The sequence below is a fragment of the Gallinula chloropus genome (genome assembly GCF_964237585.1).
Source record: "Gallinula chloropus genome assembly, chromosome: 2".
Classification (NCBI taxonomy): domain Eukaryota; kingdom Metazoa; phylum Chordata; class Aves; order Gruiformes; family Rallidae; genus Gallinula; species Gallinula chloropus.
In genome coordinates this window covers 64,574,456-64,601,060 of record NC_140086.1, presented here as the reverse complement: position 1 = coordinate 64,601,060, position 26,605 = coordinate 64,574,456, and the positions used below count along the sequence as shown (strand labels likewise).

The 26,605-nt window shown below is 40.8% G+C and overlaps 1 protein-coding gene across 2 annotated transcripts in view; it reads right to left on the bottom strand.

The window, feature by feature from the left end:
• CARMIL1 (capping protein regulator and myosin 1 linker 1) overlaps positions 1-26,605 on the bottom strand; it is a 197,679-nt gene that overhangs the window by 88,261 nt on the left and 82,813 nt on the right. For both annotated transcript variants that reach the window (XM_084280476.1, XM_084280477.1), the window contains exons 4-11: positions 21,756-21,815; positions 19,443-19,564; positions 16,773-16,870; positions 16,354-16,424; positions 16,151-16,224; positions 11,196-11,271; positions 8,017-8,105; positions 3,293-3,387 (exon numbers count right to left, since the gene is read on the bottom strand). In XM_084280476.1, the coding sequence (XP_084136602.1) occupies positions 3,293-3,387; positions 8,017-8,105; positions 11,196-11,271; positions 16,151-16,224; positions 16,354-16,424; positions 16,773-16,870; positions 19,443-19,564; positions 21,756-21,815 (685 nt within the window). The remainder of the gene's footprint in view (positions 1-3,292; positions 3,388-8,016; positions 8,106-11,195; positions 11,272-16,150; positions 16,225-16,353; positions 16,425-16,772; positions 16,871-19,442; positions 19,565-21,755; positions 21,816-26,605) is intronic.

The following is a 26,605-nucleotide window of genomic DNA, read 5'->3' as shown; positions in this document are numbered from 1 at the left end:
TAAAAAAAAAACCCACCCCGAAATAAAAACCCAACAATGGTACTTCCCATGAAAACTTCAAACTATTTTAATTTTCCTTTAAAAGGAAAAGTTGTCAAGGCAAGAGAGACACCCACTGCCCTCTTTTTCTGAGGTAAACCTTAAGAGCCTAAAGCCTAATGGCTACTTAATTCACTTACAGTAGCCTGGAGGTTACCAGCCAGGCTTGGAAAAGCTACAAACGCTTGTGGTTCCACACAGTAAAAGCCTATTAAGATGCTGACACAGACTGGACTACCTCAGCACAAATCCAACAAAAGAAAGAAAGAAAAAATAAAAAAGAGGAGGAGAAGGAAAAAAAGCACTTTTGATTAAAGCCCTTTCTCATGTATCCAAGTTCCACACTTCATAAATTTAATCCCCTCATTTAAGGAAAAGATTGAAATTTGATTAAGAGGGCACACACTAAATAACAATGGAACCACTCCATGAAATATTTATTAGAGGAATAAATCAACACTGAAACTCCAGGCTTAACCTGCGGTGCGAAATACAGTTTTCTCCACAGCAACCCACTTGGAGAGACAAGGGCAAAGAGAAAGGCGGTGAAGCCTTTTACTTGACTCAAAACACAGTAAATGAAAAAAGCTAGTTCTCTTCTCCCATATATGCACACATGAAACAATCCACAGACCACTTCGCACTACTGCCACGCTGAACAATTTTAACACCTTATCAGCACTTTGGGGGGGTTAAGGATCCACCCAGTTATAAGACACAGGAACCAGGTGCAGAAAGAAAAAAATGCTTCTGGTCACTCAGGCCCTTGAATGCTTTAAGTCACCCATATTTGCAAACCTCCTAGCAGAGGTGAGAGGTCTGCTGGGAGAAGTAGAGTTAATTGCATCTGGGCACACAGTTCTGAATTTGAGTATTTCAAGGCTTCAGTATGTTTGTTTTGCATTATTTTTAATAAAATATAAGACTAAATTCTTATCCTAATAAAGCTAAAAGAAAAATTCCCATCACTTTAGCAGGGCTAGATTTTAAAGCCCAGTTAGATAATAAACTTTCCAGGTGTTAGTCGCACAAATATTGACAGTACCATAAAGAGAAGCTGATCACAAATTGAAGACACCGGTCTCAATGTAGCCCACGTCCTATAAACACTGCTTTTAATTTGAACTGAAGCCTGGTCCTACTAAACTTAAACTAAACACACTTCTGATGTTATTGGAATAGAGACAGTAGCATTAATGTAGTAATATAAAGTCTTTACTTATTGGTACTCAATAATACATAATAGCTTTGGGTGTATTTTTGTTCAGACAACGCACAACGATACGTTCTTCCCTGCGATTCACACAATTGTGTTATTTCCCTTACAACTGCAAAATAATCTGATGGAACTTCCAGTTTCTGAAGGTGATTTTTGAAGAGATACTTTCTGCAATCCATGTGCTTACATGCATCTCCATGATGTCAGCTTTTACTTGTGAACTGCTTGATGCTCCTCCAGCTAAATAAAGTCAAATTTACCTTGTGCTCAGTGAATATCAAATCACAGGACACTTAGAACTTTCTTAAGCTGAAAAGCTGCAGTATTTCCCTGTTGACCATTACAGTTAGTTTTTCTTTAAGTACTCATATAACTTACCTAACTCCCTAATGAAATGGTCAAACCTTAATTGCATATGTCATAGGAAAGACTGAGCTAATGAAAAAAACAACCTACTAATTTCTCCAAGTTGTAGTTTCTGGGTTTATATCTTGTATCTGGATATTGCACAATGGTTCATATCCACGTTTGTCACAAATAAAGTACCCACACTGCTATGTTTTTTAAAAAAAAGAATAAAAAGTCCCCTGTACTGTAGAATACCTACCCCATGTTTGGTCATTTGTTTTGCTTTCAAGATAAAAATGAGTACTTTTTTTAAAAAAAACCCACCCAAACAAAAGCCCTTTCATATAATACAATCTAAATACACTTCAAAAAGCAGAATCAACAATGTAACAGCCTTTTTCCCAGCTTACAATAGGAATTTTTGAACAGTGCAGTTAGGCCTAAGGCACATTGTGATAACAATGTTCTTCAGCAAAACAGTGGCATTCACGTGATATGGATTCCTAAGGAGAGCAAGCAGTAATCAGCAGGCAAGAGGTGGTCAGAAGAGTTAAAGCAATTCATGGGAGCAATTCTAAATAAACTACTCTGAACAGGTAAAAAACAAAAATAATTTTCAGGCTTGTTTCTAAGTCAAAGGGAAGAGAGATACAAAAGAGGAAAAGGGGGGAATCCCTTCCCATCGTTTCCCCCCCCTTGCTGAACAAGCAAGAAAGGAGAAACACCTCCAAAACTCCGTGCTCAGAACACAATGAGTCAGGTTGTAATCAAAATGGAATAGTTTTTCCATTTTAAATCATGACAGGAAAGAGACTGGAATGTTTCCCCAAAACAAGAAAAGAGTCACTGTATAGAATTCTTATTTTTCTTCTGGCCACACAAGAGCACAAGATAGTCTGATCCCAGAACACTGTGTGCCTGGAATGCATTAAGCGGAGCAGAAGGAAATCTCACGTGGGCAGCGCGGAAGGGTCAGCTCCAGACTGAAAGAATGTAACCTTATTTTAAAAATAAATCCCCCTTGGGTGAAAAGAGAGTAGACAAGGGAGGGGAACGACTTGACTGGCTATGTACTGAAATCATGCCTAGCAGTGCCTAGTCTGAGAAAAGCTGAGCTGTTCAGCTTGATTTTCCATCTTGTGGAGTCAACAGCACTTTGCTCCATAAGGACGCCAGCTATGCCAGTACCACTGAACACCGCCAAGTACTGGCAAACACTACAGACTAGCACAAAGCTGAAAAAAGGAATAGTTTCAGTACCAAACTAAGTACAGAATGATGACTGAAATAAACACACAAAGCCACCAGGAAAATATAATCCGAGCAGCAAAGGTGCCTCATGCTTCTTCTTTCAACTGATCACATTGCTTTCAAAAATGCATACCACTTGACTTACTCTCTGGTCCTAAACAGGCACTGTGTTCTATCTTCCTTTAAAAGAAACCTTTATGAAAATGTAATGAAATCTAATAAAAGCCGTGGTTTAAGACTTAGAAATGTTTCTCAACAAGCTAATGGATACATATAAATAGAAAGGAATAGCAATTCTCAGTCATTTGTGAACAACAGATATTTACAATAGCATTACACACAGAACAAGAACCTATTCTTCACGCAAAGCCAAACTCGAACTGAGCAGCAGCAACGTCCTACTACATTTGTAGAGAAATATAAATGTTACAGTACCTCTGTCTTCAAGTGGATTGCTAGCAAGGTTGATCGTATGGAGTCCTGAGTTGGGATTATGGGCTAGGGCGTTGGCTAGTTTCTGTGCAAAATCTCTGCAAGAAGAAAGGAGAGACAGAAAGAGACACTTTTGCTACCTCCTGTACCAACAGCATGTTCAGAGGCTTAAAAATGTCAAGGGATTACTAGACAGAAGTGGGCTATCCCACTGCAGAGTGGTAAATGGTTCTTCATGGTTTTAAACATAGTTTATGTGCCAAATTTCTACATTTCAAAGCAGGGTATTTTATTATTTCTTTATTCTGTGGCTTAAGAGACTGAAGGAATCTCAATCAAAGCTCAAAATGCTTTTTATAAAACAGGGATTACACAGAATAACTTAAAACTCAAGCACATCTTCAACCTGGCACACATGGGTGAAATACATACACATCAACTTGCATACCACTACCTCCTTCACTCACAAGCCAAAGCCCTGACTTGCAGCAGCTCTTGACCAACGGTCACTCAAACAGATGGGCTTTGTAGCATATCCAGGTGGTCAACAAACCAGGGGTACTTCTGACCTTGTAAAACAGCAGGAATAACGCTCTCAAAGAACAGTGGCATGCTGATAAACTGGTCTTTGCTTGCTTGTTTTTATGAGGGGAAGCATCAAAGTACATAACTGGTTGACTACAGTGCTAGCAATGTGTCCCAAGAGATGTGGTGATACAGTGCTCACAACAGCCAGGCCAGGTAGCAGAGATAGCTTTGAACTAACTTTAACCAACTATTGTAGGTAGCTGTAGTAGCACAACCTACCTTTGTTTTCAGTCTGCTTGAGGTGCAAGGGAGGGCTGCACCATCTCAGAGCATGTTGCTGCAGCTGCACTACCACTGCTCACAAGGCTAAATTTGAAGCTAGCTCAGCTTTTCCTACACAACCACACTGTGAGACTCAGGTGTGGTCGAGCATTCAGTGCACTTCCTTGCATTAAGGCTGTTGGCTGGTACCAGCCCTAAGATAAACCCTCTGTCCAGGGGAGCTTTCATGTATTAAGGGACTAGCCTTTCTGTGTGCTTTTGTTAAAGCTAGACTATAATTTCAATGTTCTTCCTTCACCTAAATTAGATACTGAGGTAGGAATCAAAAATATTCCTTGAGCTTCCTGCACAAAGCCTCTTTCTCTTTCTGCCTTGAAGGGCAGTACCTTCCTTCCTGTACACCAGTGGTGGAGAACTACCAGCTACATTGCTAGAAGAGTGCTAAATAACACTGTTCATTTTCCTCAGGACAGATCCTGCCTACCATAAAGTGATCAGCCTGTGTGCTGAGAACAGCAGTGGAGCTAGTGTCCTCTTCCAGTCTCTGGAAAGGAGTGGAGACCAGACAGCAATAGTCTCACACAAGCTTTTGGTTATCTGTTGCTGCATCATGTACTCGGGTACAGACATGTTTCAGGGAAGTTCAGTTTCCCTTTGAAACTCCGTTTCCTTAGATGGACCCCTGGGGGTAGCACAGGTTCCAGCACTGAAAATGCATGATGATGGGCTGCCTTCAGGAAAAGTATACTCTCTTCCTAAGATACAAACAGCATGTGAATATAAACACTCAAGAAAAAGAAATTCTGGGCTTGAATCTGTGCCATCTGACAGGCCTCAGGGTATCCTGCTTTGCTACCAGCTGCTGTATAAGACTCCATATTTCCTGTAGGTCGTTCGTCACATTTGCCAACGCTCTGTAGATTCCCTTCAGCACTTCAACTGGCACTAGATGGCTGTGCTTAAGCAACTGAATCCAGCTCCTTACGTCCAGCCAAGAAAAATGAGGGTTTGAGTTCAAAAACAAACAAACAAAAAAACCCCTTCATGCAGAGTCTCCTCCTCTTCCTTTATCCCTAGCAGATTCCTGTCATTACAGTGTTCTGCCTAAATCTCCAGGCTTATTTACAAATTCTGCTCTAGCTTGTGTCACCAATATAGGCAATATTACTGGAACACCTCAGACAATGTGAGTGAACCATTCAGCAAAGGCTCCACCGCCACCAGAAAGCACTGGATCACCTATGGTGCACGGAGATCCAAGGCTTGATTTAGAAAATAGCTAACATAAATTTCCCATGACCTGTGCAGCCTCTACCATAAACAGAGGAATCTGGGCAACATCCTTTCCCCTTCTTTGTCCACCCTGTTTCAAGTCCTAAAATGTAACTGGTTTTTTTTTGCCTCACTTCACACAGAGCATGCAATGTAGGCCTGAAAGCAGGTCTATAAAGCATCAAACTCGCTCTGTATGCATTGCACAGCCACACTTTGCCTGAACTGTGGACATTCTGGCTTGGAGGTAAAGCCCCGAAGACCCAGTGCAACTACTCATACAGCAGGGTAAGGATATTTCACCAAGGTCAAGAACAGCACACATCTGAAAACCTCAGACAAACAAAACAATTCCTCAAGATCTGTGTGGACAACATCCCTGTAACACAAAGAGGACATGCTTGGGAGGTGAAATCTAAGGACATTCAGAGCCCACCCAGCAGGGTAAATGAGATGCAAGGTCAAAGCCCCTCTGGGTACCAGCAGCAGCCATCTCTCTTGTTCCCCCCTCTGTCACAGCCAGCCGTCCCCTTTAGAACAGGGCTACAGAGGATGGTGCAGATGGTGGTAGGGACATTCTGCCTGCCAGCTTTCAGAGAGGACATAAGCACAACAAATAGATCACATTCACTGGCTCTTGCAAACTGACTTTTGCAGACTGTGAAGAGCCCATCCTGCAGTTTCATGGAAATTAATATTCTGGTTATCACATATTTCCCCATTCCTCTAAAACACCTCAGGGACACAACTCTCCTTTCAAGCTCATTTGTTCAGGTCACCCTGAACTTTTCTCTTATCCCTGAAAACTGGATATAACCTACTTCAGTTAACACACTTATCAAAACATTAGTGTTTGCTATATGCATTAAAACCAGCCCACGTAATCTAGACTGCACCCTTTTTATCTGTTAAAGAAAGAGCAATGGGGATAAAATTTTCACAAACACAAGTCTTATCAGAGAGGGGGTTTCACTTGACAACCACCTATTTTCCCCAACAGTCCATAGAGCCCTAGTCCTGGGTCCTTACGACTGCTACTGCACAATAGTTTGTGGTCTCATCAGCTGAGAGGATGATGAGTTTTTATGGGGGCATGGCCCAAAACATATCACAGAAATGAGTAGCCAGAGGTAGAAAAGAATGATCTCATCTTGAACTGACTCTGGTGCAGAAATAGGCTCTTGCAGCAGCACAAGTATTTCTGAAAGCACTGCTCTTGGTGGCTGCTTCTTAACCCTGGTCTGGCAGTCTGTCACAGCTTGTTAAAAACGACTGGTCCGTAAGCTGCAGGAAGGGAGACACCCAGCAACAAGGGGATTTCCCTCTCCCGAGCAGCTGTGGTGAGTGGCAGAACTGACAAATGCGTCCTTGACAAAACCAGACAGACAGTGCTGATGGGAGCAGATACACACCAAGGCAAAGTGCCAAACAATCTGCACGTAGATGGAGACATGACAACCAAAATCATAGGTTGATTGTCTGTCAAATCCTGTTAGAACTGAAACCAGTTAATCCAACTGTGATAAGTTAAGGTTGGCAATGTGAAAAGGTGGTCAATGTATCCTTTCATATTAATGACTACCACTGGATTTCATGGCATACACTGCAAGAAAAATGAGACTAAAATCAGGTGCTTATGCTTGAATGACAGTTATTAAAGGCATTGCACTAGTGATCAGAAAGTTTGGGTGTAACTCCAAACTCCACCTCAATTTTCCTCTCATTTAGGTCATTTTCTTTTAAAGGTATTTCAGTGCAAACCCCTTTTAAAAATAATGGGGAAAAGACCAAAACAATAGAAGAAAAGACAATGTAAAGCACACCAAATATTTCCCTTGTGCTTGTTTCCCTTCTTTACTTGTAATTCAGTGGAGTGTTCTGTATCTTCCACCTTTCCACTGCCTTTTTTAATTAACATAAAAACTCACTAGTGCCAAAGTTTGCCTTGCCTACATGCTCTTGGACACTATTCTAACACTAAAACAAGCTACAAAGACTTCCAATTGGGCTAACCTGTAACTTGAACTTCAGTTCTATTTCCTGTGAAGGGACAAAACCCAAATACCTGGTATCTACATCTTACTGTATTTAAAACATATGCATGGCTTACCTTATGTGTCTTTTAAGGTTATGGGAAGGCGTTAAACTTAATTATGCACTAGGTTTTTTTAAAATAGTGGAAGTTCTGTTACATTTAAGGAGACTGCAATCCAGGGTAATATAAAAACAGTTCTCTTGGGAATGACACAATAATCTGTTACACAAGGTGGAATAATACACTTTTAAAAAAGCCTCAAACACTGTTTTTTAAATGATAAGGTTTTCATACCTCTGTTGGCAATCGTATTTGGAAAGAACAGTGTGAGTTGATTTAGGGTTTATGTTCTTACCCAATCCATTTTGCTCCACTTAACCCAACTCTAGAGGCAGAATCTTAAAAAAAAAACCCTCATCAGTTTAAAAAGGATTTCTTGAACACAAGGAACCTCTGGAAAACCTGATAAAAAGCTTGTGACTACAAGTTCCTCAGAACAAGGCAGACGTAGACACAAGGGGGTTTTTATGCTTATTTTAAACACACATCACACAAGCTTTTTGCTGGCAGCAAGCAGTAACTAATACAACATTTCAAAGGAATTACTTACGTTCTAAGCCCGGCATTCTCTAATACCAGCTCTTCCAATCGATTGGACCTACTCACCACTCGCAGTATCTGTTCACAGACATCAGTGGACTGCCACAGGAAAGACAGAACAACGTTAAAGAACACAAACGTGGAACAGATGGTTATTGAGCTCTAAGCTGTACATCATAATGCGATCCAGGCCGCCATCAGCTTTTTGTCAGACATAAATAGTAAGAAAGAATACCAGGAACATCCCAGATTGAGAGTCAGATGGCAACAGAGGACTTCTGGAAAAGACTCAGGGAAGCAAGAGGCAGACTAAAAGTGAGTCATTTGTGAAGCAGGCCACCTAATCACAGGAGGCAGAATTTTAATGATGATAGTAAAAAACCCCAAAGCCTGTGATTCAGAAAAAATGCTCACTTTTTTAAAGAAACCTTGTTCATGTGCATGCAAAACCTTCAGAAAAAAGTGGCAACTAGTGCAAAGGAGAATAAAGCCTGACAAGGAATGACAACTAAAACACAGAGAAAGGTGTTGTAAGGCAGACAAGAAAAACCCACCACCCCCCAAAATACAAAGAGCAAACGCACTCTAGCTACAGGTCCTCCAAAGACTGCTAAGGGCTAGTGAAACAGAAGACCACGTTGGAAGGGACCTCAAGGATCATCCAGTCCAACTGTTCCGGATAAAAGCTGGCCCAGCACCCCATCCAGTTGAATCTTAGAAGTGTCCAGTGTTGGGGAACCCACCACTTCCCACTGGAACCAATCTCCCCAGGTCAATTGTTCTGTGAAAAAAGTGTCCTCTAGCATCCAACCAGAATCTCCCAGGGACTTTTACTCATTACCCCTCATCTTTTCCATGTGACCCCTTGTAAAAAGGGAGCCTCTACCTTTTGTAGCCACCCTTTAAGCATTGGAACACTGTGACAAGGTCACCCCCAAGCCTTCTATCCTCAAGGGTGAAGAAACAGTTCTCTCAGCCTTTCTTCAGCATGCAGGCTTCCAGTCTTTTGACCATCCCAGTGGCCTTCCTGCCCTCAGACCCTCTCCAACCTGTCCACCTCTTTTTTGTATAGTGGGGACCAAAACTGAACATGGTATTCCAGGTGTGGCCTGACAAGTGCTGAGTAGAGTTGGATTAGTGACTTCTTCATCTCTGCAGGTAGTGCTTAAGGGTCAGTGTATTTCAGTATGAAATCTCCCAACCTACACAGAGGTAAATCCATCTCATGATCTTACTGTTGTTGGATTCTAGAATCTGCATGGACATTTGCAAGTACTATGCACAAAGCATGATAACAAAAGAGTTTGTTTGCTGTGCTCACCCAATAGAGAGATAAAACCTTAATGATTCAAAAGCCATACAGTGAACTCAGTGCCTCATCACCTTTTATTATAATCTTTTATTTCACTGCTGGATTTGCCCTTTTTTCCCCCCCCCCCACAGCATGCACTAACCAGCAGTCATGCGAAGTCCAAAGCTGAGTTTCAGTTACGATCATGATGTGCTGAAACTATTCTGTCATCTTCCTTTAAAAACAATGTGACATTCACACCTGGGACATGTGTGTTTCTCATGACAGTCTGACACTTTAGTCTGATTTTTTAGATTCTAAGTTAATTGAACCTCCAAAACTGAAAAAAAAAATCTACCACACAAAAATCTTACTAACCCTTTACACAGTAAAGGTGACAACTGTTTCTAAAGTCTGTCAATTCAGCCACCTTTCCAATTCTATCTTTGCCTTCCACATTTCAATAATTCAGAATATTATCACGGTGCTTCTACAGCAGTGTGATTGTTGGTGGAAAGTTTCACGGATATACTATAAAAACACTATGGATACCATCTATCAAACACAATGTCAGAGTGAGACTCATGAAGCACAAAGCATTCTGTGGCCTCTGGACATGTCTGACCTCATACTGACCCTCAGAAGTGTTCCTATGGCACAGATTTGCTGCCCAAAAATCTAAGTTTTCCTGGTGGTTTTGAGTGAAAATGGAACATTGGGAAGATACAGGTCTTGTTGGCGGAGGTGAGGATTAAAGGGGGTTTTTTTTCACAAGGTTGACAAAGTTTATTTGTTTTCCACAGACAAGCTGCTAAGAATTCAAAAACACTGTCACGTAAAAATATTTCAGACAGATAATATGGCCAGTTCTTGTTCTAAGCAAACCACACTGGCCAGCCTTCTAAGCAAGCAAACTATCTCATTTCATCGAGGCAGAAACTGATTAATTGCATTGTGCCTTTTAACAATGGTGATTTTAACAGCAAACTACAAAGGATTAAAAACACTCCCAGCTTCACTCCGTGCATAATTTCAAGTAATACGTCCCAGCAAGAAAGGAAAGTTCTTTGCCCACTCTTCTGCCAAGAATCACATAAGCTAATTTCTATGGATTTTCATGGAAAAGGATAGCTTAAGAGATGCAATAAGAGCACTTTCAGATCAATAAATTGCATCAGTTTAAACAAGATAAGACTCAAACTTCATTTTTAAGGACAAAAGTTTCTGGATGTAATTTCTCAAACCACTAACTCAACTATAAACTTTCAAATTTAGAAGAAATAGCATATATTTTAAAAGTCACCTAATTACTGATTTTTCTTGGCCTTTTCTTCAATAGACCAAGTTGTTTAGATTTACCTTTTTTCTTTTGCTTTTCAGAAAGAAAACTGATGTGGAAGAACATCAATGTCATTCTACGTGGGGCTACCTTCACACAACTGGGAGAAAATTCATCAAGTTATGATGAAAATTAAAGAGAAAAACCTGCTTTGTAAGTGAGAAAAAAAGCGCCAGAATTCTGATACTTGCATTCCACCTGCAAAAACCAACTGAGATTTCTGTCTGCTTTAGAGTTAGTTTCTTATTTAGTCACCCAATATTGTTTGAGGGAGCTAGAAAAGCCTAACAAAGTAGTTTTGTGGGCTACTGCTATCGCATAGCAAAGTATTCAAACTTCATTCTCTTGAAAGTCTGACAAGACCTGACTCTGGGCAGTGTTTTCATGGCACGAGTTAACTATCTGACAGCTTATACTTTCCTGATACAACTAAGTGGGGAAAAAAATTTCAATAGATTGCCCAGTTGTACTTGCCTAAAGAAGTTCACCTTGAAAAACATCATGAAAAGCCATCAGAGCCTGGTAGGAACAGATAATACTGTTTCAATTTATTACTTACTAATTTCAGATCCTTGGAGGACAGCTTTGTAAACCACTGATTATATTCCAGAGCAGCAACTATAGGTATTAAGTCTCTAGAAAAAGAAAAACACTTTTACACACATTTCATATAACTGTCAGATTTGGTCATTTAAAGCAATCTCTTAAGTGTATTCCCATGTCTAATACCCCACGATTTTGCAATGCTAATTGCCTACCAGCCCCATTACAGAAAGTTCTGCATTCTAAAAAAACAGCATCACCAGCCACTGCGTGTCTTTCTCATGTTTTAATACAAAATTTTGACTGGCCAACTGACATCCATTCCAGCATGAATTTTTAAACCAGGAATTTGTCTGGGCTGCCATTCCTACTTTTAGAATTACTTTTTCTCCTGCTGGTGACATATTTAAGCTTCTTAATCACCTCTAATTATAATTGAGCATGACACTAAAAAGCTTTTTGGCAGTCTGATGATTTAATATAATTCCATGACTGAATGCTTCTAGAGAACACCTCCTGTCTCATCTCTATAGTTAAATTCCCCCAGGAAGCAGGAGACCTGTGAAAGGATAATGCGACTTTCAGAACAAACCCTCCTTAATTGTAAAAGGGATTTCACAAATGAAATTCTAAATTATTCCCATTTTCTCCATCCCAAGCCTATTAATGGGATCTGCTCTCCCTCTGCTAAGTTCCTCCAATGACACACATTGACAAATGCCATGTCCATACACTACCCCCCAGCACAATCATCCATCAAGCACGAAAGAACGATTTAGCAGTGCAGCCCTTGGATCGTTTTGACACAACATGTTAAATGCATATGTACACCTACACTCAGACTTTACTTAGAAACCCCCTGTCTTTTTTTAGAAAAGCTGTAACATATGTGAACTTATCTGACCAGCAAAATAGTGCCACCCGAGCCCCAGTTTTTGCAGGTATAAATGTACAAGTATTGGAGTTTATAAACTATTCCCACCTCCCCCCAGGTTTTCATTCAGGAAATCTGCAGGTAGGCACAGATCCACACTAAACAAGCAGCACCCTTCTCACATCTTCTTTTCCCTCCTCCTCCTCTCCTTCGCTTTTCTTCCACGAACATTTAGACACTTCAGGGTGGTTGTTTAACACGTAGGAAAGCCAGGAGACAAGGCAACATCATATGGACGAGCCTTTAGTGGGCTATATTGGGAACCACAGTTGCTAGATTTGGAAGTAGGAGCCCATCACTAAGGTAACAGTAAGAAGGTGCAGCATTTTTCAGCAAAAGACTGTAGCCCACCAACTGTGCAGCTCATGCAAATAGACCGTTTTCACACTCCTGCAGAGGAACTACTGTGCAATGCCCTTCAAGGATTTAGCCTGTTTTCCATCTTGCTCACAGCACCCATCAAGTCTCGTGGTGAATTAATTTCCACTGGCACAGCAGAGTCTCACCAGCTTCATGAAGTGTATAGATTTATTTCCATCCACCACATGGTTTTTGTTCCTGCTATCACACGCACTTTACCTCCATGTAAAGCAGCAACTAGTGAGATGTTGGGGAGGGGGAGGGAAGAAAACCAACCCAAAGGTATTTTCCCCTTAGGCTGGGCAAGCAGGATCCTTGCTATAAGGGAGGGAATACCCACATAGAGGTTTGTTCCTCCTTTGCCTTTCCCTGGAGCCATCAATAAGCAAGCAGTGAATTAGCATCTCTAATATTCCCTCTTCCTTTGGAAGTAGAATGAACGTAAGCGTCAGGTGTAACATTGGTTTTATTCAGCCAGTGGTAACCAGACACAGCTGACTACCACCACTGCACTGGTGGAGCAGAGCTGTTCACCCTGTGGACCACACCACCCCCAAAAGAGGCAGAAGGCAGCACCAGCACATGTATTTCAGCCATCAGCAGCAGCACCAGCTAACTCCAAAGGAAAAGAAGAACAATGATGAGGGATCACTGGCTGCAAACGTTTACACTGCCAGGGCCCTGGCACGGAGGGCTTGCGAGAGAGCTCAGTACCTTTTGGGCAGGAGAGTGGCTGCAGGCAGAACTTGCCCGAGGCCATCCCTTTCTCCCATCTCCTCCCCAAGGCCTGGAGAGGAAACAGCTGAAGGACAGGGGGTGCTCAGAATTAGTGGGAAAACCATCAGGCTTTCATGAAGTTAAAGAAACATTGCTGCCGCAAGGCACAAATATTTTAATTAATATTTTAAAACAAATAGACCCCATCTGATTTTCAAATTCTCATCTTTGAATAGTTTAGTCTTCCGTAGCATTCAAGGCCTGTTTGTTCAAAGCCTAGACTGGCACTGATACTTCAGTAACACTGACTGCCAACTTACCCCACTACCAGTGCAACCTCTGCCCATTCTGCGGCAGCTTTACTGTCAAGAAACTTCACTTCATCAGATTCTACCATCTGATCTTAAGGAGAAATTCCATAGCTTGGGCTTTTTCCCCCATGTTGTTTTAATTTTTGAAGGTGTTTCTGACAAATGAGATTCCTTTAGGAATTTACTTCTTCTCTTGCTTTGAGCTTGCCTAAATTCATTGCACTTGTTACTGAGTTTTCCTTTTCAAAATTATATACTACCTTATTCAGTTTATTAAATTCCAGATGTGGTACTAACAATGATCTTAATTATTCTGCAATATGCTATGAAAGAATATTAATAGCCTTTTCCAAAAGCAGGGCCTTCTCGTAACTTGCCCCCACTGAGTTATATCGAGCTGTTTATTAGTTTGTTTACTAAACTATCATCCAGAATAAATCAAGATTTACAAAATGTAAATATGTGCCACCGTAAAACAAAACCAGATTCTGTTCTTTTGGAATGCAGAAAATCTCTCCAAGCTTCAACAACGTTCAAGCTTCACTAATGCTTTCACAATTATTTTTTGCATCTCTGTCCCTTAGTGTATTTTAAGATGGCAAGAAAGCTAAACAGTGCAAAGAAAATCTAACCAGTCACAGTTTTCTGACAATTTTTTTGAACGTCCAAATATCATAAAGCATATTCAGTAGCGTATTTCTCATCTGTGTAGCATTAAATAAGCCCTGTTCACTTTGAGTCTTCTTTTGCTGCTGTTAAACAATTTTATGGTTCGCAGCACAACATAACTTCAGATAAAACCTCTGAAGTCATGTTCCCATGTGGCAAGCCATGCTACGCACTCTGAGAGTCAGACGCTCTGGGAAGTCAGATTCATCTATAATTCATGCCATCTTATGTTGACCTCTGACAGAAACACTTTACTAGGTAAAACACAAATTGTTTATTTTTGCAGTGCACAGCCCCTCTACAACTGGTCCTACATCGCTTCAGAACTACCTCACAACATGAAGTATGTCATTTCAGCAATCACAGAAATTAGGTGTACGAGATATACAACAGTCTCAAAATCCAAAGCATGATGGCATATTATTAACTTATAGCATTCTTGCTGTACTAAATATATCACAGAACACTCACATACATTTTTAAACTGACTAGGATCTCAGACCCTAATTTGTATCCTTAATGAATAACATAAGAGTTTGGCTTCCTAAAAACTGCAGTTTTCTTGAAGTTTCCATCAAAACCTTTTTTGCAGTTCTGTCCTCAGCATGTAGAAACTCTCACCATGAGATGGATTTCAGAGTATGTAAATGGCACCAAAATTGTTTTGAATCCTTGGACTTACCCGATCATGAGACACTTAGCAAAAACATCTATTAACTACACAAGTATTTTTCCCCAGTGATATCAATTTTGTAAGGTATACTTCAATGAAAAGCTATTGTGAAGCAACAGACCCATTACTCCCTTTCCTGAGAGCTGATTCATTTGAACCAGCTGAGATATTCTAAATACTACAAACACTTCTATCTACTCTATCCTAGTATGTAATATTTTTCACTTCCAATAATCTGTTCAAACATTTAATTTCTATTGAAGCTGGGTATCTGACCAACAAAACCGCCTTTGGCTACATCCATCACGCACTAGTTGCAGCCCTGTGGTCTTGTTCAAGTGACCTCTGAATTACATGGGTACAGCTGCACGACTTCAATATGGGATTCAATGCAGACTATGAAAACCCACCACAAAAGCAAAGTTAAGTATCTGACTGGGGGGTTTTGCCTGAAAGGAATGCTACAGCAAAATGCTTCCCCTGCCTCCAAGTTCAGCCTTCCTGTTACAATATTTTAACACTGTTCCACTGACAGAGTCTTAATTCTTGCAATGGGCTTTCCCAGAGAAGCAAATACTTTATCTTATTTACAGTTTCTTAAATTGGTCGTTTTCCTTGTGTAATGATGGATTTTAGTTAAGACTCACTCCCATTTCCTCCTACTTAAACATCTTCAGATTCAACTTTCTTCGAATCTAATTTTCTAAACCAGCTAAATACAGTAAACCAAATACAACACTTAGCTAAGTTTCAGCATCTTACAGCAAAATTACCATCAATTAGTTCCATTCTGGAAGTACACATTTTTGATAGCTTCTATTGTAACTGAAGAAGCTACTGGCTAGGATTCAGTTGAACAACTTAAACCTTCTACTGACTCGCTGACAAAAATAATTTCCTTTACTGTGTACACCATGAGAAAAAGATTCTGCATAAGTAAAGACTGCATAATTTCCTTTTTTGCTTTCCTCACCAGATGTAGTTGCATGTTTTCTCTGCTGAATTTGAGCTCTTATCTCTGCCAGAGGAAAAGTATCTATCTGCTAACTTTCTGGAGTGCTTCCAATAGCAAAATACATTTATTTTCTCAGGCTCCTCAATGAAATGTGCTCTCCATGGGGCTTTTGTGCAAAACCAGCAGCTTTGTCATGAAAACTAAAAACGCTACAGATGGTCATTTCAGAGGTCTACATATTCAACTAACAGCTATGGGACCATCCCACTTTAGCAAGGGCAGGCAAACCCTACTGTGAGGGGGAACAATGCAAGTTTGCAAAATATTGGCGTAATTACTGCATATTGTTTACCTGTGGTCAAGGTGGCTGAAGTCCTGCAAATTCAACTCTCTGGTATCTTGTGTCAGATAAATTGTGTCAACATCCTGTTAAAAATACATAACCAAATACATCTTTACAGAACTGCTGTAGGGTTTTTTTTCCCAAATGCTACCTGTTCTTTCATCAGCTGTACAGTCAGCTGAAAAGAGCTCCAGTATAAGACATGTACTTACCCACTGTACTTCTTCTCTGTAGGGAAATCCAAGCCAGTCACACACACAGGCATACATCTGTGAAAAGCCTCCTAAAACGACCCAAGAGATTATTAAACAACATATTAAAACAAGCAAACACCTAAAAGGATACTTTAATACTGATACTTTAAGATCCAGTCTTTCAAAACTCACTCTCTTTTTCTCTCAGGCGGCTGTGCATTTTGCTGCTGAAAGTAACTCCGACTAGCCTATCTTTGCCCAGCAGGTTGCAAGAGAGCTGAAAATAGTGCCTTCACCTACCAATCAGAAGTCTACTCCATACTAATTACACCTTTAAACTAATTACACCTTTACAAGCTTCTGCCAGAAATAGAATTAAGCTTCCTGACACTGCAATTCCAGCCTTTTTAAATTTGAGCTTTTCAATTCATTCTCACCACAAGGTCCAAGTTCTGCTACTGTCTGACTGTCCCACAAGGCCTGGAGATTAGCCAGTCTCTCTGAAGGCTCCATAGTTACTTTCTTCAGAATCCTCCTAGATGCAAAAGAGGGGAATAAAAAAAGATCATTTGCGGCTTTGAAAGTATTTTCAAATTCATAAATCATCTTTACTTTGAGTATGATTTTAAATGATCATATAGAAAGAATTATCATCTTAATACAACCCGCTTCTCTGCCTCAAGTCACACACATCACGATGCCATCCAGTGGGAGTAACATTTATTTGTCTCTTCTTTCTTTCTAATGATTAACCCTGTGTGACTCCTGGAGTAACTGAACCCTTTTCTAAGACAGGAGCACTCAAGCTAAAGAGACTTGTGGCCCTTGACTAACACAAGGATGCCCAAAATAGGTGAAAGGTGGTATTTCTGGTTACTCTGAAACCACTTGGTTTCGGCTAGGATGGAGTTCATGTCTTTTCTAAAAGTGGATGGAACGCTGTGTTTGGGAGTCAGGATGACAGCAGTGCTGATAGCACCCTGATGTTTCTAGTTGTTGCCAAGCAATCAAAGACTTTTCAGTTGTTCATATTTCCCTACTAATGAGAAGGGAGCGGACACAGCCAGGACAGGTGACACGAACTGGCCAAAGGGGGTATTCCATGCCAATTACATCATGCTCAGCATACAGGGGTGCTGATGGGAGGAGGAGCAGGCAGCTCAGGACGCGCGGTTTTGGGGACGGGTCTGGGCTGTACGGCCTGAGTTGTGTGGTTTGGTGAGAAACTGCATTGTGTATCTCACCAGTTTCATATATTTTTTGCTCTAAAGTCCTGTTATCATTGTTATATCTATCTTTCTGCTATTCTAATAAACTATCCTTATCCCAACCTGTAAGATTTTGGTTCCTTGGTTTTGGGTTGTTTTTTTTTCCCTTCCCTCCCCACTCCTTCCCCCACCCCTGCCCTGCCAACCCTTCCTCCCCCCCCCCCACTTTTAAAGAACAAGTGACTGTGTGGTGCTCAGCTCTCAGCTGGGGCAAAACCACCACACCACTGCTGTTTATACAGTGCTTTTAGGCAGTGAGAGCACAACGGCGCAGAGCCACAGAGAGCACGCGGGGCAGCTACGCGTGACCTCTATAGGCTGCACGCTCAATACCTCTTTGCAGTTTGGTAGCATTCAAATGAAAACACAATCCCCTTCCTATGTTTTAAGAAATTAAATGATCTGCTTTTCTGAATTACAGGATTGCCTCATAAGCTGTAGAGTTACATTAAACAGGAGGAAAGAACTGACAAAAGATATTAATGGAAGAAACCCCTTTCCCCCCCTTTTGCCTGTTCTGACCTGCGTAACTCCAATGCCTTCAGATAGGAAAGCAATGCCACCTGAGAGGAGAGCAAGAAGTTTTATTTCTTTTCTGGGAATCAAGCTCTCCCTACAGATACATCAAACGCTCCAGCAATGTTGTCAAGAAAGCCCAGAGAAAGTATGTACAGGTCTCAAGGCCTTCACAGATGCCCGGGCAAACGTGCCCAGCCTTGCAGCCCTCTTCACTCTACTCTTTCTGCCCACATTCCTCACATCCTTACAGGAGGTTTTACAGCAAACCAGCTGAAAAATAGTCCCTTGTATGTATGCTTTTTGAAGCAAAATCTTGATCTCCACTGAGGCAGATAATAATACTGCCAAGGAGATAAACTGGAAGTCAAGAGAAGAAACTGCCATCCGGAGTTAATGAACATGATTTCCTACTCCACCTACAGGAAAGGTGAATAATAAAGACACGTACCCAAAATAAAATACAGAAATTTAGCCCAATCATTCACATCTAACAGCCATTAAAAAAATGCAATTTGAAAGATTAGTGTGTCCTGGAAAATTCTTTTCAACAGTCCATTTTCTCTAATGCTGCTGAAAAACAGGAGCTGAAGAGAGTAACAGAAGAGCTGCATGATCTGGTGTGATGAAGATGAGGTAAGAACAGAGAGAGGAAATAAAATAAAATTAAGAAAAACTACAAGAATTGTTGCACGATGATATCATTTGGAGGTGCAGATACAAGAAAAAAAAACATGAAGACAAGAACAATGAATAAAGAATCAGCTGAAAAGCTGTAGAAGGAGATGTATGATTAAAGAGCCAGCTACACTATGGGAAGTATATGACAAGACTGCCCAGAGCTCAGTTTTGAAGAACAAGGGTCCCAGTCACATGCATCATTTCACAGACACTGAAGTAAAGAGAACTTTTCCCTCTTCTCCCAACTCAGATTTTACTTCTGGAAAACAAACAAAGCGCACACCACCACCACCACCACCCAGCTGTTTACAGGGGAAGAAAGGAGGAAATTACAATAAAAAGCCAGAACATAAGCTATACCTGAGGTTGGAGAGGCCATAAGGTAAAATGAAAACTTAAGACACTAAATACCTGCATCACCCCCTTCAAAACAAAGGCTCTTTTGAACCTACAGAGAGCACACATAGCCCACTGCATTGTGGTTCTGTCATGTACCTGCATGAAAGCTTGGTGCTTGCCTCAAGGCGTTTCTCATAGCCTCGGTACATTTCTGAGGTCAGGGTGGGGAGACGCACAAAGTGGTGGCTTGTCACCTTTTCCACACAATCCATTGCTGCTAGATATGCTCTAAAGGACACTTACACTGGAGAGAGTCCAGGGAATATCTTCCTGAGGCAGGTCCCGATGTGTGCCAGCACCTCGTTCACATCCTCCGAGGACGCCATCTTCATGGAGATGCTGCATTTCTCAGTTTCCATGATCAACTGTAAATAAAAGGGCATGAGGGCTGGAACTGGATGTCATCTAACCCGTGTCCATTTAAAAAGGAGAGCATTTTGAATGCCAGCTGAATGCTCTGCATGCCAGTAGGAATCTGCTGTTCTTTAAGACATGACATGACAATGCCCCAGGTAAAATTTCTGAAAGTTGTTCTTGAGTGTACAAGAAGACCCGTGTATTCAAACTTTGTTTTTCCTAAGAGTGCCCTGCTTCCCATGGGAATATAAGTTTCAAAGGATCTTGACCTCAGCTGACACACTGAAAACCAAGAACTTTTCACAGCATTGTCCTCTTTTGAAACACATCCCAGAACACCAGTGCAGCCTGGCAGGAAACTACTGAACAAGCAGGGCCTGCTTTCTCCAGCAAAAAGTAAAAGTCTTTAATGGCTGTGATCCTCTGGAAAAGCTCTAATGCTTTCATCTAGGCTGTTTAAGAAAGTGTTACAGTAATATATTGCCTTGGTTCAGATGAAGCAGTAACTTGGGAAGCATAACTGTCCCACTGTTTGGGGGATACATGCTTCAGCTGGGGGGGGGGGGGGGGGGGAGAAATCCTTTTGTAACCTATTGCTATTATGTATTGAGTGTTCAGAACCACATCAGATTACTGACACATCACAGAAAGCAATGTGAAGTTTATGTCTTCTCCAACGTGAGTATTTAGCGCAGTCCAAGTCATTCGCTCTTTTAGATGAGGAGCTGAGCTTACACACCAAGAACCTTGCTCCTAGCATCAGGAATAAATCAGAAGTGTAGATAGACAGTATGACAGGGAATACTGCAATGTATTCTAAAGAAGACTGATTTTTCTTGGAACTGGTTCCCAGTTCATATCTTGAGTCCTCGCTGGAATAACCCTTGAAGAGGCTGCATTACATTCAAAGCACACTAAGAATCTTCACAGCTTTTCCCACCAATTCAACTCCTTTCTGAACCTGTTGCCATCTCTCCCTGAAGATAAATGAGTGGGCAGGTTACTACTGTTTGTCATTGTCACAATATTAACACATTTCCCTATATTAGCCTGTCAATTTTTTCACTTATCTCACAGTGGGAAGCTCTTCATGGCTTTCTGAGACACGCCTAGCACAAGACTACATCCTTCGAGTATCGTGGATAAAACACACTGTATGCAGGAAAATTACAACAATACCATTTGCCCCATAAACAATAATTTAGGACTTTGCCTGCCTTCAGCTGTAAACGTCACACAGTTAAAACACAAATGAATGTAAACAGGCAAAACCTTAAAAATACTGCAGGAAAATAGCATGCTAAGCAAGGCTGCTGAAAATTCCTTGTAAACCCTGCTACAGCAGTGATTGTCTATGCCTCCAGGAATAATTAGCATTAGCTACCATGGTTTCTTAGTACCTTAAACAAAGCCACAATAACACAGAGAATCTACTAAATGTCTCATTGCAATTGTAAGCATCTGGAACTTTTCCCCCCCTTCTTTAAGAAAAGCTTCAAAAGCCAGGTTTAAAAGATGACATGTTAAACACAATGAATGTTTTTCAGAGTTCAAATAAAGCATCTGATGCTCCTGTTTTTAAGAAACTCTTTAAAAGCCAAATACACATGAAACATACGAAGACTTTGATACAATTGGACTGTCAAATCTTGTCAACACATTCATCTTATGAATGAAAAATGTATTAAAGGCATTCTTCTTTTCAGCACCTCCTCTATGACATTCACTTTTTTGGGCACATAGCCTGCTGTCAAGCGTATTTTGTGTGTGGTATAGGGCAATGGCACTAAGACTAGCTAGAAGCAAACCGCTTCTCTCTGCCATGTAAGCAGTAGCTTTTGGCTTCACCAGAATAGTATACAATACAGAAGCTATCAGGCTTCTGTGGTGATGATTACATACCAGCTGCCATTGTTCTATCATCTCTGAGAAAAACACTCTCGAGACAAATGAAAACTTGTACCACACTGAACCAGGAAAAAAGGAAGTATTCCTTATCATCATCCCAACTGCTCAACACAAATTGACTCTTTTAAACTCTTATCATTATTGTTGAAGATAAAGCATCATGAAAGCCAGAATGCAAACACACAGTATGCTCACCAGATGGGTACACCCGCACGTTACAGCATTACCTCCTTGACAGGAACAGATACAGCTATGAGTGAACAAGTATCTCTTTATCTAGAATACACTCACCTGACCGGGTTTACTGGAAGTTACTCCTTGGATTTCCAAGTAGCTAAAAGTTAGTTCTAGCTGTAGTTAAAAAAGAAAACGCCACATTAGCGCAAACATCATCTTGCTTTGAAGAGCACTTACACTTTTCAATGAGGTTGAAGAAACCTTGAACAAGACTGCTGTTCTTTTACATCAATTTCTGTAACTAAGTATTTGTTAATATCGAATTTTATGCTAAAGGAACACTTATATTTGCTTGTTAGATTCAAATGGTCATTAGAGGTTACAGAAACACTGTACCAGACCTTTAACTGCAAATCGTAAGCACATAAGCTTATAATAAAATCTATTACAAAATGGTACTACAAAAGCATCATTTATACAATACCCTACTGATGTGTACTCTTGTGACTGAACAATCATTAATTACAGTACTTATCCCATCACACAGTACTCTCACTAGTTACACTGGCCAGGCAAGCGAACAATGTTCCTGCACAGAAGTTGAAGGGACATGAACGCACAGTTTTTAATACGTACATATACATATAAAAAAGCCATAGATAGATAGATATACATAAATGGTCCAGACCATTGTACCACATCTCAAAAGTACAAGAGGAAACAATACATTAGCTTTGCCTGAGCAGGTTATCCAGACAACAGTCAGGTTCGGCAGGGAAGAAGGATGAATCAATGTACTGAACCCAACTGGAAGCTTAGGGGGTGGCAGAAAATCCTCTCCTCCAAGAAGGGCTACAGGGACCATGCTAAGAACTGAATTCACAAATTTGTAGACGAGCAACTTGCATCTGAGTTATGCAGAAACGTAACTCGGTCCTCTTGGACTGAATCCTAACTACAGGGCAAGACATGAGCACAGTCGTTTCCTTTCCTTTAGCATTAAACCCATTGTGGCTGAGCAGTCTGGTTTGACTTGCAGAGGTTCCTGTACTTATCTTATCCTAGGTTCAGAGTCAGGCTGCCCCCAGGCTAACCAGAAAGCACCACATCATCCTATTTCAGTATTTGTGGTCATCTTTTAAAAATATGACCCTGAACGACTCCTGGGGTTCAGAGCCCAGATGCAGCTCTCAAGACTCCCTATCTGCAAAGGCTGCAACAGCACAAGTCAAGAACAGAGGTACCAGTTTCCAACCACAAGAACCAGTTAAAAAGTTTTGCAGAAAGCAGTAAGACAGAAAGGGAGCTGCTAAACACTAAGGTCTCACTGGCAAACCTGTAAGCAGTCATGAACAGTGATAGTGCATGATGAAACTGCCCCCAAACATTACAATAAAAGAGTTATGAATTGCAATGCACTAAAATTGAGGGGGGAGAGGGGGAGGTTAATGAGACAGACCTTTTAAAAACATTTAATAATAAAATTTTATTGTCTATTTGTTCTTTTGTGCTTATTCTCCAAATCCTTTTCCCTTCAGTTGCCCTCATGCTTTGACAGCACCAGCAGCCATAAGCACCCCTCTGCCGTTTCTGTGCTAAGTCTGCCTCTCACCCAGCACCTAACTTAGTGACCAAACTTCACTCTTCAGTTTTTGAAGAGTCCTTAGTGTGCTTCATTCCACTTATTCTGCTTCAGGGACAGGATGCTACAGCAAACAGGGAGCTTCAGACCACAGGGGTGCCACCACAGCTGCTTACAAAACAAGAGGGTACACAGGGACCCCAGGCAGGAGAGGCAGAACCAGCACAAGCACCTTGCTAGAGCCCACATTGACATCATGTATGTTTTCAAGGGCAAGACAATCACTTCTCACCAGGCCTCTTCACAGCCTTAGTTCTAAGCCAAGACCAGCAATCTGTTGTGATGCTGGGACACAGCCCTGTGCAGTTCATTCAGGCCACAATGGGAAAAAACATTGGCTCCTGTAAGTAAGCTAAACTACACATCTAGGAGTAAAAGGCTAGTTAAATTATACAAACATATGAGACTATCTAACATCTGTTTACCCAAACCACAATTAAGTTGGTTGTTTTTTTTAGGGAAAAGTTTGTGTGATTGAAATCTTCCCTATTTTGCACATTATTTACCTGCTAAATAGAAGGTTCTGCTTCTGCTAACATACTTTGTATGTGCAAACTTATGTATGCACACATAATCAAAAATATTCCTGAGAAAAGTTTACACAGATCCAGACTCAATAATTCATTCTGCAAAAATCTTCTTGACAAGAATTAACACTTGGAAATGTGGCAACATCTCTATAATTCATTTTTGGTTCATTTTTCTACTTAGAAACTTTGCTTTGAGCAAAAATACAGAACACAGTCTAAAAGTCTAAACCTGAAACCATGAAATATTTTTTGCAAGATTTTAGAAATAATAATTTCATTTTCTATCTAAAAAAGCCTCTTAAAACACTATGAAAGAAGCTGTAGTTACCAAGCCAGCTAATTTCAGTTTCCATTTTTTCAATCAAAACATACTGAAAGCTGGCATTAAAAATACGTTCACAAACCTGAATTACACTCCCACAAATATTTCGTACACTTATATGTGGGCTTGAGATCACATCCAACATTTACTCATGTCGCAATTACATTTTATGTAGATTGTAGCAAGAACTAAGTAGGCTTCTGGCATGTCACTTCTTTCACAGAATCACTTGGGTTGGAAGAGACCTTCAAGATCAAGTCCAACAACAGCCTAATCCTGCCTAGTCCACCTCTGGACGACATCCCCAAGCACAACATCTACACACCTTTTAAATGCTTCCAGGGATGGTGACTCCACCACTTCCCTGTGCAGCCTGTTCCAGCACTTGACTACCCTTTCAGTAAAGAAATTCTTCCTGATATCTAACCTAAATCTTCCCTGATGCAATTTGAAACTATTTCCCATCACTTGTTACCTGAGGGAAGAGACAGACCCTCATCTCTCTACACCCTCCTTGTAAGTGGTTGTAAGAAAGCGATAAGGTCTCCCCTCAGCCTCATTTTCTTAAGACTAAAAAGCTTCAGTTCCCTCTGCTGCTCCTCAAAGGACTTGTGCTCCAGACCCTTCACCAGCTTCCTTGCCCTTCTCTAGACACGCTCCAGCATCTCAACGTCCTTGTTGCAGTGAGGGGCCCAAAACTGAACACAGTACTCGAGGTGTGGCCTTACTAGAGCAGTTCTAGATTACTGGAAAAGGACTGACTGGACCTGACTGTAAAGTTATAAGATGGCCACTGTAATTAATATCCTTGCTCTAAGGATATTTGTGAGTTGGTACTGTAGTTAATCAGTCTTTACTCCTTTAATGCTGATTGTTGTTTAGTAGGTACATTTCAGCAGCACTGTTTAAGGAGAGGTGAAGCTTGCCATCAGTTGTTCCAATAACAGTCACTCAGAACTGGCCAGGTCTCAGCACACTCAGCTCCATGAGAGCTGCCCAGAGGAATAAAGTGTCCGCTGCATGTTCTCAGCTGCCTTGTTAGGAAATGCTGTGTGCCAGTTATACGGAAGTTCTTGGGCTCAGAAAGCTTCTGAGCATTTTTTTTAAATACTGAAGACTTCAGAAAATTCACTAAATTTCACTAACTCTGCTAGAAGAGAAATATATTTTGAACCATCTTTATAACTGTTCAGATGCTCAAAACTTAATTTTGACATAAATCATGAGCAGAAACAGTTTCTTCCATTCACCTTTCTTCTGTTTGTTCTCACTAAAGTCACACTTCTGTTAGTACAGCATACATACCCTAGATTTCCACAAAGACAAGAACAAGTTTCCATTGATGTAAATCCATTTAATAAAAGGAGTTTTGAGATGCCTGTAAGACTAAACTAGAAGTACAGCTTCTCTTTAGTACCACAAGTCCTAGCCCTCCAGAGCTTTTTGATGAATTACAATGTCATTGCTACTATTTAACAAGCTCACCATCACCACCTGCCCATGAAAATGCCATTGCTTTGATGTCTGAGCTATTCATCAATTTGCTCTATATTTCCATGCAACCAGTAACCAAACTCTGTCTTAAAAAACCCTGAAGCCTGCTGAAAACTGCAGCGACCCAAAAGCCAACAGACAACTGACCAGAGACAGCTCTGCTGCAGGGACAGGGCAATCAACTGAGGGAAGCAAATTTCAGCAGAAATTCAAACTCCAGTCCTCCAACCTGTCAGTCAGCATCTTGAAATTATAAGGACAGTCACGTTTACCAGTGACAATAGTTAAAAATCTGGTACCAGGTGTTCCATTTACTGATCCTAGTTTTCCCAAAAAGCCCATATATACACAAACACAAAACAAACCAGGATAGAACATGTGCCAAATTCCCATTCACTGATCCCAAGCTGGACAAGAGACGTTCTTCCACATCAGCCATTTTCATCCACACAGAAATTACCTTCCTCTGCTACTACAATCATTACAAATTGTCACAGGAATGGAAAAAATAATTCACCAGCATTGATAAAGCAGATTGGCAAGATGCTTTTTGAAGTGAACCAGAGAAATCATCAGAAAACATCAGAGCTGAACAAACTCAACATAATTTCTCTCCCTAAATACGTTCCTATGCGACACAACAAACACTAGAAGGAATTATGCCTATTTAAGTCCATTGTTTGGACTTAAACCGTCCCAACTACAAAGATCATCAGGCTCATGTCAGTTCTTCAGTGTGGTGTTTCCAATATGGTCTTTCACCCACACACATTTCTGTAAGTTAAAATGCCTCTGAAGCAGCATAGGTAGCCTGACAAACACAGTTCAGACAGACACTAATGGAAACACCGCTAACTCAACACCATGCACATAGCATCCCTCAACTATGATGTTTTTGAACAGATGCACAAGTACAGCTAAAATATGCTAAGTTTATGCAGCCGAGTTTTTGCAACTTACATTTGTCCATTAAAAA